Source organism: Epinephelus fuscoguttatus, linkage group LG2 (genome assembly GCF_011397635.1).
Source record: "Epinephelus fuscoguttatus linkage group LG2, E.fuscoguttatus.final_Chr_v1".
NCBI classification, from domain to species: domain Eukaryota; kingdom Metazoa; phylum Chordata; class Actinopteri; order Perciformes; family Serranidae; genus Epinephelus; species Epinephelus fuscoguttatus.
The window spans coordinates 18,643,911-18,655,865 of record NC_064753.1 but is presented as its reverse complement, the minus strand read 5'-3'; the positions used below and the strand labels follow the sequence as shown (position 1 = coordinate 18,655,865).

Below are 11,955 nucleotides of genomic sequence, written 5' to 3'. Positions count from 1 at the left end.
AAAGTACATGGGTTCTTGAAGGCTGCAAAATGATCATAATACATAAATAAAGTGAAACAGAACAGGTTAGACTGCATGTAGCAATTTAACTAAGAAAAAAACAGCTATAACAAGACCCTGATTCTGCCTGTTAATTTTTTGGCATGACATGGTTCTCACTGTACCAGAGTGTCTTCCCAGGAGACCAAACTTTGTTAAGCTGGTCAACTTTATAGGGTGTCTCGCAGCCATCTTGACCCCAATACTGGATGAGCATCTTCTTCTTCTGTACTGCAGGGGTTTGGCATGAAGTTGTGTACACAGTACTGTGCCCATAATAGTCTACTGTATTTATCTGGGATGCAAACACTGCAGAGCCTGATAAACCAATATTGATGTGAAGGAGGCCATGAGCACACTGTAGTTTACCTGCAGCACAAACGCACCCAGTTTTTATCCTGTTAAGTCATTACATTGACAGCATACTGTCACAGAACAGGTGAGACAAAACACAGTGGCAACACTAAATAAATGATTATGATTATGCCTTGCCCAACTTGATTGAACTATACATCTGGATGTTTTAAAATCAATAAAACAGACAAATTGATAGCTGGGCGGCACGGTGGTCTGGTGGTTAGCACTCTCGCCTCACAGCAAGAGGGTTGCCAGTTCGATCCCGGGCGTGGGAGCCCTTCTGTGCGGAGTTTGCATGTTCTCCTCGTGTCAGCGTGGGTTCTCTCCGGGCACTCCGGCTTCCTCCCACAGTCCAAAGACATGCAGATTGGGGACTAGGTTAATTGATAACTCTAAATTGTCTGTAGGTGTGAATGTGAGTGTGAATGGTTGTTTGTCTCTATGTGTCAGCCCTGTGATAGTCTGGTGACCTGTCCAGGGTGTACCCTGCCTCTCGCCCGATGTCAGCTGGGATAGGCTCCAGCCCCCCCGCGACCCTCAAGAGGATGAAGCAGTTAGAAGATGAAGATGAAATTGATAGCTATCTTTAGTTTTTTTCTCTTTAATTAAGGGGTCGAGGGCACCTCCACGAACCATGTGTGAAAGCTTATGATGATTTAAGAAATAGACATGTGAATTGATGAAGATTTTGATTGTCCAATATCACTAGCAGGTATAGTAGTTAAGCAGTAATCATCTTCTAATATTTTAACGTGTTAAACATCACAAAAGCAATCAATGATTATCCAAGATGTCTACATAGATTCAACTGTTCATTTACATGTCAGGGAGGTGTAACTGGTTTCATGACCCTGAGCAAAATTATATTTCATCTCAATGATTCACCTTTTATCTGTTTAACTTTATGCAGTATTTATAATGTCTTTTTTTGTTTGTTTAACCAAATTTAAGTCAAAGTTATATTACACAAACTATATTCCACACCAGCATTCAGAATAACTCAGGCAAGCATGAACTAAAAAGATACACTTTATTTGAAACCAGCAGGGGACATTTTTGTACAAAAATACACAACTGTTACGTAGATGCTTTGTGTCAAGAATTGTTCATCTTTCTCCTGCTGCTTACACCACTGATGCTCCTCTGCATGCAGCACCAATGTGGGACAACCGTTAACCTGCTCAGACATAATTTCACCAAGTAAAAATAACAAATCCAACAAGCAATGTCATTTGCCATAGGGAAGAATGTAGGGTCCTAGATTCTTGAGGCTAGACAAAAATGACAGATCCAATCTCATAAATATCAGGAAGAATGCTGAACATGGGATGTTATTGAAGCACTGAGTTGAATTTGTCTCCCGTCTTCATCCTCTACTTGGACTTGGTGCCTTCTTTCGATCCGCCTTCCGCCTTTTTCTGCTTCTGTTGCATTATCTCGGCATCCCTTTGGAAGAAAGCATCATTGGGGGAGAGAACAGACTCTGTTAGGGGAAATTCTTGGCCAGCAATATTAAATTGTGACAACTTTTTAACCAGAAAAGTAATGGAAGGTTATTTTTGCAGCCCTGGTCATACCAGGAGTTATATGCTGTATAACTAACACGAAGAGGCTTCAAGAATTTGTTTCTATATGACAAAAAAAATGCATGAATGCATGATCACCCAGGAGTGAAATAGTCCACAGAGCCCTGAATTCAAGTCATGCTACAACACAACTTGGTTATGGAGCTGCAAAAAAAAAAAAAAAAACATTTCAAGCCTACCTTTGCTTCCGAGCAGCAGCAGACAGCCCATCATCGCTCCTCTTCCCTTTGCCATGTTCGTTCTGTTTCTTGGCATTCTTCGCACGTGCAAGCTCACGCTGGTTTCCTCCTGCATGTCAGACAGACCAAATAAAGACAATGTGATACAACAACCTGCATTTAAATGAGCAACACATCAGGTATGTGAGCTACACCCTTAAAAACCTCACAACAAAGAAACAATAGGGTGCTCTGACGACTTAAAGGCATTTCAAAAGTGTGTACAGGCCATAATCTAACATAAAACAACAGTCCGTTCACATTAAATACGTGTGTGTGATGGTAGAAATCAAAAAATGGTGCAAAATATGAAAGCAGCCGACGTGGCAGAGGGGCGCTCCGGAGCAGCTTCATGCCAGAACAACAGCACAGAGAGCAGCAAAGCGTCTGCCATCACAACATAGGCTGTCCAACCAGTCCGATACATTAAGATGGGCGATGAAGGCATAAGAAAACACAAATTACTACAGGCTGTCTGCTACAATCTGCGCTGACACCAAACGTAAGGCTAAATACCCGTGTTATGTCTCTGCTACCTGGCTTTACAACAGGCCGAGGCTCGGACTAGCAGCTGGACAAACGACGCCATTGGCCCATGTTGACGAACGTTCAACAAACACTACACAACACACACAGCTATTTGACACACGCTGTAGCATGAGTCCGTCTACTCCATGTGAACCCACAGAGACAGCACATCCATTCGTGTGTGTGAGCTTCAAACCAAGATGACAACACTGGTGTAAAATAACATTCCGTCCATTTCAGCAAATAGACGGAACCCAGGTCGGCGGTGGCCAAGGCTAACGAGCGGCATAAACAACGAGCACAGTGTACATGCAATCCAGTAAAGTACACGAATGCCTTACAGTCAAAATATATGTCGATACCCACTGGTCATTTTAGCAAATGCCGCTTCTTTCGCCCCAAATCCAAATAGTTCAGCTCAGCCAAAGGGCCGTCGGTTCCCTTCTCGTCGCTCCAGTCGCAGCGCTGTTTCTGCTTTCGTTGCGCTTCTGAGGCTGCCAAATATGCGCGAGACTTCCGTGCGAGAACCAGAACATTCCATCTCGCTCCCAGATTGCACTGCGCATGCGCCAAGCAATTGTTGAAGACTACAAAAGTAAAAGATCAATTTACGATTGCAGCACAATGACAAAGACCAGAGAGGAGATTAGATTATTAAAATCCGTTACATGAGCAGGAACATCAATACCACACTCAGTGTAACCATCTAACAATCAAAGGCATGCGGTCAAATATTTGATTAAGTATACTGTTCTTGAATATATGTTGAAATAGGGTGACGTCAGGTCATATGAAACTCCAGGTAAAATGGGACAAATGCGGTTTTACATGTTGCCCTCTTTAAATATTAGCAGCCAGTCATTAAGCATTTTAAGTGCATTGTTAATATAAATGTGCTTTACATGAGACAATCATTTTTATTGGTCTGAGAGTCAAAAACCACTGGTCCCAGCATTTAGTAGTTAAGATGACCCAGATGGGTAGGACGTGGCTAAAATAATAAGGGTATAATAACAAAAATGTCTGTGAGATGTTGCATTTTGTTAAATGTTTGACTTATCATCGAACTATTTTCACAATACACTTTATGGGAAAGATGTTTAAGTGAGTATTTAACACATTCAGGTAAAATAGGGAATAAAATCAAGCTAAAATGGGACATTTTTCTGAAGTGAAACAGCATATAGGGTGAATTGAGGGTGAATGGGACATAAGGTCAAATGGGACCATATAGCTATACAGGGTTTATTTTCTCACCTGATGAGAGGGGAAAAAAACAAACAAAAAAACAACTTTTTTTGCTGAGCCATAGCTGTGAAACCACATAATCAAAATTGAATGCCCTCATAAATGTGACATCAAGTAGGTCAGTGGGGCAAGATTCAAACAGGAAGTTGACCCTGCAATGCATGAGCTGAGGAAAATGACTTGAGCTTTAGCTAGTTTTAATCATAAGGTCAAACAATTGTCATAGCTAACATATTGCACACATTTTTGATGGAAACATGATTATGATGTACTTTGGCTCCAAAGTTAGAAAAGATGTGTTCATATTCCATGTCTGCTTTTAAAATTAAGGTGATTTTATTTGTCCCATTAGCCCAAAAACGCTATGGGTGAATGGGACAGTGCTAGAGGGCTTTGCTAAAAAAGAAAATTATCAACCTTACAATAGAGAACCATTGTGTATGCTCTGTATACTCTAGATTAGTGCTTCCCAACCTCATCATGTGTGCAGAACCCTAATCAACCGTAAAAACATTTATGGACTAGCTGGATTTTGCTAGGTGTTTTTTTGCAGGCCATTTTAGCTGAACTGGCCAGCTAACAAAAAGCACTAAGTTTACACTAATACACTATCGAAGCCAAAACCAACACTTGGCCTTGACCTTGTAGCCCAACCCTAATTCTGATTAGCATTTTTAAAGCTCAACTAAATTTATTCTTTCTTTTTTTTTTTTTAACTCAAACATTTTTTAACATTCAGAGTCTTAATTCATTATGATGGACAGGGTAAAAAAAATTGCATGTGGAATGATATCAAAGTATGAAATAAACTGTACAGTAAATATGCTTACACTAGCCTAAATCAGTGACAATATGTTTTCCCAATCACCCAAAGGTCCTGTCCCCATCACCCAAATATTACCCAAAAAAAAGAGGTTTGGGGTCAGAGGTTTCACCCTATTTAGCCTACCAGGTGCCATGAAATCATGATCTATGCTATTGTGTGCCACTCTGTCATATCACAGACATTTCTTCACGTTTTTCGCGATATTAAAGATGATGCAGTGAGTCCATGTCAGCCACAATAGTCCAGAATGTCCCAGAATTGCATGCACACACATACACCTCCATTTGAGACAATGTGGCACCAAGGATACACACATGATTTAAGGAATGAATGACTGAATGAATAAATGGATTTTATCACTTAATAAACAAACAAAAACAACTGTCCCATTTTATCTCACCAGCTATCCCATTTTACCTGAACATGTCATCAGCGTGAAGTCAGGGCTCTTGATGTGTTTGAAGGTCCAAAATTTCTAAATTATTTTACTTGGTAGCTTATTTTATTTATAGAAATACAGCAGAGAGCCATAACAAGCTCTACAAGAACAAAGGTCAAGAGTTAACCTTTAAGCTCAGCTCAGTAAAAATATTATGCTAAGGACTGACATGATGACAGTAACTGCTGTCATAATTAGAGTGTGGATGTTTTCTCTGTTTGTTTTGTATCTGGTAGTTTATATGACTCCAGCAATCACAAAGAGAAGGCTTGTCAAACTGTGTTATTATACCTATCATGTCTGAGGCTTTAACTGAAGGACATGGAGCCTGGCACTGTTGTAGAATAACTTTTCTTCTCTCCTTCCATCATCCTTGAGAGACACACATAGGCCTACATGTCTTTCTACACAGTTGCTTTGTATCATGTGTAAAAACCTCAAATGTATTTGATTTACATTCAGTTTGGTGCACTTTGTGTACCTTAGATGCCTCTGCATGTTTCTCTGGTCACTGACAAATGTATTAACATTTGTAATGTATATTCAATAAACTCAGTTCAATGAGACATTACTGTAACTCCAATCATAATCCACAGCAAGCTCCTTAAAATTTTACTACAAAAGAACCAGCAGGTGGCAGACTATGCTTAAGTAAGGTTAAAAAATTAAGGCACTTCGACGGCTACACAACTACATACCCACTCTTGTCACTGAGGCTACCAAACATTTCAAAAGTATATTTTTAGAGTGGGTGGGATGATATAAGTATTTATATATACGTACTTAATGAGACAGATGACATGTAAAATATTTAAAGGAAAACTTCACCCTCAAAATGATCATTTGCATATCAGTTCATCTGCTGTTACCTTGAATTCGGGGATAAAACTTTTTTTTTTGTATGTCTCCACGGAAAACAGTGAACATATTGATTTACTGATTGATTGGGGAACATGTTTAAGAACAGCACTACTTTATCAAAACATCTCTGCACACTCTCACACAATTTGGGCAGTATAATCCAAGTCTCACATGCTCAGTACTGCCCAAACACATCAGTGCAATGAAGTGTATTTCAGTGTTGTGTGTTACACCAGACAAAACACACACACATAAATCAAAAAGCAGATTAACTTTTTTGTTACTGTAAAATACAAATTGCTTGGGATCATTTATTGGACACACTTTAACATACATTTGTATAAATAAACGGCTCATATCACCACAGTGTGATTCCACTTTTAATACTGAATTATTGCCTTGCACCGGGTTTAAAGTGTGAAATGGAATTTTCTTCATTGTGTTTTTTCTGTTCTACTATAACAACCACGTGATGTTTTCCTTGCAGTTTTAGTGGAGTGATTTTATGGACTGTCTGGCAATGAAATAAGCAAGATGACTGAGTCATGTCTGCCCAAAAACTGAACTTCTACACAGACACTGAAACCATGAATATAAGACAACTTACTGTTCACAACTGAACCTGCATGTGCATGTAGGTGTTACCAGTCAGACAACTGCATCAGGAGTATTTTTCAAATTAGGTTTCATTTCAAGGGAAACTTGTGATTGTCTGCAGCTACATTTAGATCAACAAGATATTTTCTGAATAGAATTATCAGAATCAGCAAAAAAAATTAAAACAAAATGTATGTTTTAAAGAGAAACTGGAAATGTAAGATTTTTCAAAATGATAAAAATAAAACAGTCCACATATTGAAACTGGAATAGAAATCTTTAAACATGTTCATAGTGCTGGGAGTGAGCTGTAGGAGGAGAATAAAGACAGGGCTGGGTTCTTGCTGAAAGATGAATACTGTATTTTAGGACATAATTACTGTTTGAATACAATGAACCATCAAACTACTGCTGTGATTGTCTGCTAACAGTCTATTTGGGTGAAGAATAAGGTCTTCTTTGAATTTAATTATACGCTGTAAGTTTGTTCTGGTCTGCAGCTCTCTGCATTTCATGTCTTTATGGACGTTCAGCTAAAAACTTACTTTAACTGATAAAAGTGGAGCCCAGACACTTTTTTGTCTGTTTCTCATCAAAGTCTTGAGGTCAAAATCATGTGTATGCCTTCGCTAACAGAATGAGCAGTCTATTTAGAAATGTTCTTGTGACAGGTGGTCACGCATCACTGACAGGAATACACTATAGTGCATAGTGTAGTTTTGTAATTTAATAGGTTACAGATTTCTAGTTACCCTGTTAAAATGTAATAAGTGTGTGATCTGATTACTTCTTTTTTTCCTAACAAATGTTTTAATTGGGCAATAAAGCTAAAAAATATCTGGAAATAGACTACACCAAAAGAAGGCATTCCTGCATGGTGAATAAATGTTACAAACTACTTATAAACTTTTACTCTAAAGAATATAATCAGATGTAACCCTTTGTAACCCTTTCATATTTTGTTCAGTAACTGTAGCTGATTACAATTACATTCACTTTTTAATTTAATTACATGCAACTACATGTAGTTACTCCCCAACACTGACTATAAACAGTGCAGTCAGTGAGTGCATATAGAAAGTCTTACTTCTGTGCTGACTTTCACTGTGTGCAGGACACATTTGACCTGACAGAGAGCATGCAGCTCAAACTGCACTAAAAACTGAGGAATGCGGCTGAGTACTAGCAGACACAGAGTATTTATATGTGTTCATTTGCGAGGGATGTACATAATAATCATCATCAAGTTCCCTAAATTATTTAAAGGGCTAAACCGAGACTAAAACTCCTCTGTGTGTTTTTCTACACAGCAGTCACAGATGACATATTTTGTCCTTTAACTTGGACGACTCGTTGGAAATCTCTCTAACTCAATAACTGAGCATGAATAAACAAGACTAAGAGTCTGAAACCATGCTAACAGCTCTGAGGCTGTGCTTTGAGCTAAATGCAACATACTGATGTTTCACAAGTGTAATGTTTACCATGCTCGCCGTAGTAGCATGTGTTACATTTGCTAATTAGCACAAAATACAAAACACAGCAGAGGCTGATGGGAATGACATTAGTTGTGCAGATATTTGGTCATAAGCCAAATATTCTAACATAAAGTATTGGACATGTTTAAATTGTGGCCTGATGATGGCGCTAGATGAACAATTAAGGGATCACCTAAATTATTACAGTTCATCCTGAAGGGGTCATGAATGTCTGTATATTCTGTGCCAATCCATCTGACTGACACTGAGATAGATCTATTGTGCAAGTGAAAACTTTAACCTGCTGGTTGCACCAGAGAAAAATTCAGGGGATTGCTTAAGTCTTAAGGATTAATCCTAGAGATCATGAATGTCTGTACAAAATGTCCATGCAATAGTTGTTGACATATGTCAGTCTGCACCAAAGTGGTGGAGCAAGCAAACAACATACCATTAGCGTGGCTAAAACATTACTTGCTGCCATTTTTAACAGTTGAACAAATCAAATTGATTTTGAAAAAATTTAAAAGTATGATTAGTCATGTGATAGACATCTAGTTTGTATGAAATATTTCGTTTTGCAGCAATAAAAACAGTTTAACAGCCACAAAAAAATTAGAAAAGACGTCATTTGACCTCTTACATCTGTAGCTTAATGCCTTCCTGATGGCCATATACATTTTATTAGTGTTGTAGTCAAGACCACCTTAACCGAGACAAAGTCATGATGAAGTGCGGAGTGTAACAAGACTGAGACAAGGCCAAGACTTTGAGGGGTTGAGGCCAGGTCAAGACCAGACCAGTGTGAGTCCCGTACTTTAGGATAAAATGTGGAACATGCAAACTTTAGGCACTCCTCAAACTGATCTAAGAGATCTATCTACATTCCCATAAAAAACACCCACAGAAAGCAAACAAAGATTCCTCTTCATTTCTCTTTTTTATTGCCATTGTGTTTAGGCTAACAAACACTACGGAGCTGAAATCAACTTAAACATCTTAATTCAACACCCCTTTACTGCATAGGCAATTTAGTGATGTCCCTGTAGGTGATTTTAAAATAAAATCCCAAGTCCTCTTTGTCCAAGACCAAGACAAAGGCTAATTAAAAATGCAATCTAGTCCAAGATGAGACATCTCAAAAAAGTGGCTCTGAGACTCATCTTGAGACTAAGGCCATTCCTGTGTACCACAACACTGCATTTTATGTACTTAGATATCATCTTTTATGGTTTATTTATCAAATTTACTCCAAAGATTGTGAACTGAACTTCACCAAGCGTCTGTCACCATATACAGATAAAGAAGACATCATATCATAATTTCTAGTTTCAGTCCCTCATGAGAGTCCAAACTTCATTTTTTGCACATGAAATTGAATTGCCTTCGACCAGATTTGAAATGTTTCAACCACTGAGGAAATATGTAGTTTTGTATCCTGGGAGTGAGATTGTTTTAAGGATGGACCCATGAAAAGAATGAGAAAGTGAGAACTTGTGAATCTAACAGTAAAAGTGAACATACAGAGGATCGAGTGGATACAGAGCAATGGCTTTTTCTTGCCACTTGCGTGCTGGAGCATGAAGACTTTAACAGCATGTAGAACAGCGTGTCAAACACTGTGGTCAGTTTATTAGGCTGCTGGCGACACGGGACAGCCCAGGATGTCTGCCTCTGACTTGTTTTCCCCACAGCTGCTTTCAGTGACAGCATCCTGCTTAAAGCAAACTATTTTTGTCTCCTAGTGCAATTATCACCACCTGGTAATTTTGACAATGTTGACTGCTCCTGCATTTAAAAAGCCTCTAAATGTTAATGCTGTCCTTGTGTGACTGCTGCTGCAGCTGCAGCTCAGTTGCCAGTCTCGTCTGCAATTTAATCAAATGGAGATGATGGGGAGGAAAAACTTTGTTTTCCATTAATTTCATACTAAATTTAACAAGGGGATTTTATATTATAAGTAAGAGTTCTTGCCCTCTCATTAGCTCCAGCACTTTTCCATACTGACTGCTCAGTGACAGACAGCCTTTTACATAATCACATGCAAGTAAACAGTTACATTTAGGCCTACACCATGTGTATGCGTGTTTGACTACAAAGTATGTGATGTGGGATAATTATGTACAAGAACTGATTTAAAAGCAAATGGGGGTGCTTTTTTGGTGTTTGTGTTCGGACTGCTGATTTCTTCTTTATCCAGTCCAAACAGGTGATAGATGATTTGTGAAATCATGGAGCTGTGGGTTGCATGTGATGTGAGGAAAAGACAACCACCATTAATTTCTCTTCCAACACATGATTGCATCATCTTCATGCATAGGCTGCACTGCTTGAAGCGGCCTCCGCTGACGCCGATCATGAAGTGGTGGAGGCACTGATGTGTGGCAGTATAAACTTAGTGTGACAAGCTGGACGTATGGTGCATTCCTCTCTGTCTCATTTCACCGCTGTCATCCATCACACTGCCAGAGTCCTGCCTGCTGTCGTGAATGATTGATGGGACTTGCTGATCCCGTCTTCTGCATCGCCTTAATGTCCCTCGTGTCCTGATTGTGGGAGCTAATTTTGACATGAGCCTGTGGAATTATGTTGTACGTCCTGTATTGCAAACTACTGTACATGTATATTTCTTCTGAAAACCTCTCTGATCACTGGAACATTTTTGTATTTATGTAAAGTGAAAGGTTTGTTCATCTAATATTGTCAGTGTTTTCAAATATGTAGCTGTATTTGGTTTTGATATGCATTATTTACACCAATTTATTATCAAGATAATGTCTCACTTTATAAAATTTAAAATATTTTTAATCACTCTCACTTTAAACCCCAAACCCAAAGGCAAGTGGGGAAAAAAGTCTAGTGATCCATTTTTAAGTCTGATCTTAATTGTTATCTCTCTTGTGTTTATAATTTAAGAACAGGTAAAGGAAGGGTTTTGCAAGGATAATCTGTGTAAATTAATAATTTCTTTTATCTGTGAAAACAAGTTTAAAAAAAAAGTTTTGGCAAATGAAAAAAATTCTTTTAAGTGTTTGTTGTTGTAATACTCATTTCGGCCACAAGAATCTGAAATACCTCATGTTCTCAATAGGGCTATAAGCATTTTGGTTTTGTTACAGGTGAGTTTTAATTTCACCATGCACTCTAAACACATGGTAGACACCGTAGCCTATTGTGTGTCAGAAAGTTATGCAATGGTATGTGCGGTCAAAACTCTTTCTTAGCTCAAAATTGTATTTTATTTTAATTGGGACTTATCTGCCATTAATACATAATAAGGGATGAAGTGTCACGTTTACTTATCCTAACATTACAGTGGACTAACATTAGCTAGTTAATTTAACCTGGGTTGTAGCTGTTAGTTAGCCGTGAACAATGCTTGTCACTCGTTAGCTAGCAAGTTAACGGTAGTATAGCTAATGCTAACGACAGATTAGCACTAATTAAGTATATTTCTAGCCAAAAGAAAGACACGATAGTAATGTTACATATTTTGCCAACACTCAATGTACTTTGTAATTAGAGAGCATTGTGAACTTCAAATTCACCTTAAAGAAAACATGAATTCTTTTTGTCAGATTTAGAGACCATGGTAGTGGTGCATTTAAGCCTCTCCCTGGGCAACTGTAGCTCAGGAGGTAGCGCAGGTCGTCCACCAATCAGTAGATCGGTGACTCGATCCCTGGCTCCTCCAGTTTGCATGTCGAAGTGTCCTTGGCCAAGATAATGAACTCCAAATTGGTACTGATGGCTGTTCCATTGGTGTGTGAGTGTGTGT

At 38.7% G+C, this 11,955-nt stretch overlaps 1 protein-coding gene across 1 annotated transcript; it reads right to left on the bottom strand.

Moving 5' to 3' along the window:
• Nucleotides 1–1,407: 1,407 nt before the first annotated feature.
• On the bottom strand, nucleotides 1,408–3,252 carry serf2b (small EDRK-rich factor 2b). Its single transcript, XM_049561005.1, has 3 exons — nucleotides 3,095–3,252; nucleotides 2,162–2,270; nucleotides 1,408–1,842 (listed from the first exon to the last, which is right to left on the bottom strand). The coding sequence occupies exons 1-3, from the start codon at nucleotides 3,099–3,101 to the stop codon at nucleotides 1,770–1,772; spliced, it is 189 nt and encodes a 62-aa protein (XP_049416962.1). The 5' UTR covers nucleotides 3,102–3,252; the 3' UTR covers nucleotides 1,408–1,769.
• Between the last annotated feature and the right edge of the window lie 8,703 nt (nucleotides 3,253–11,955).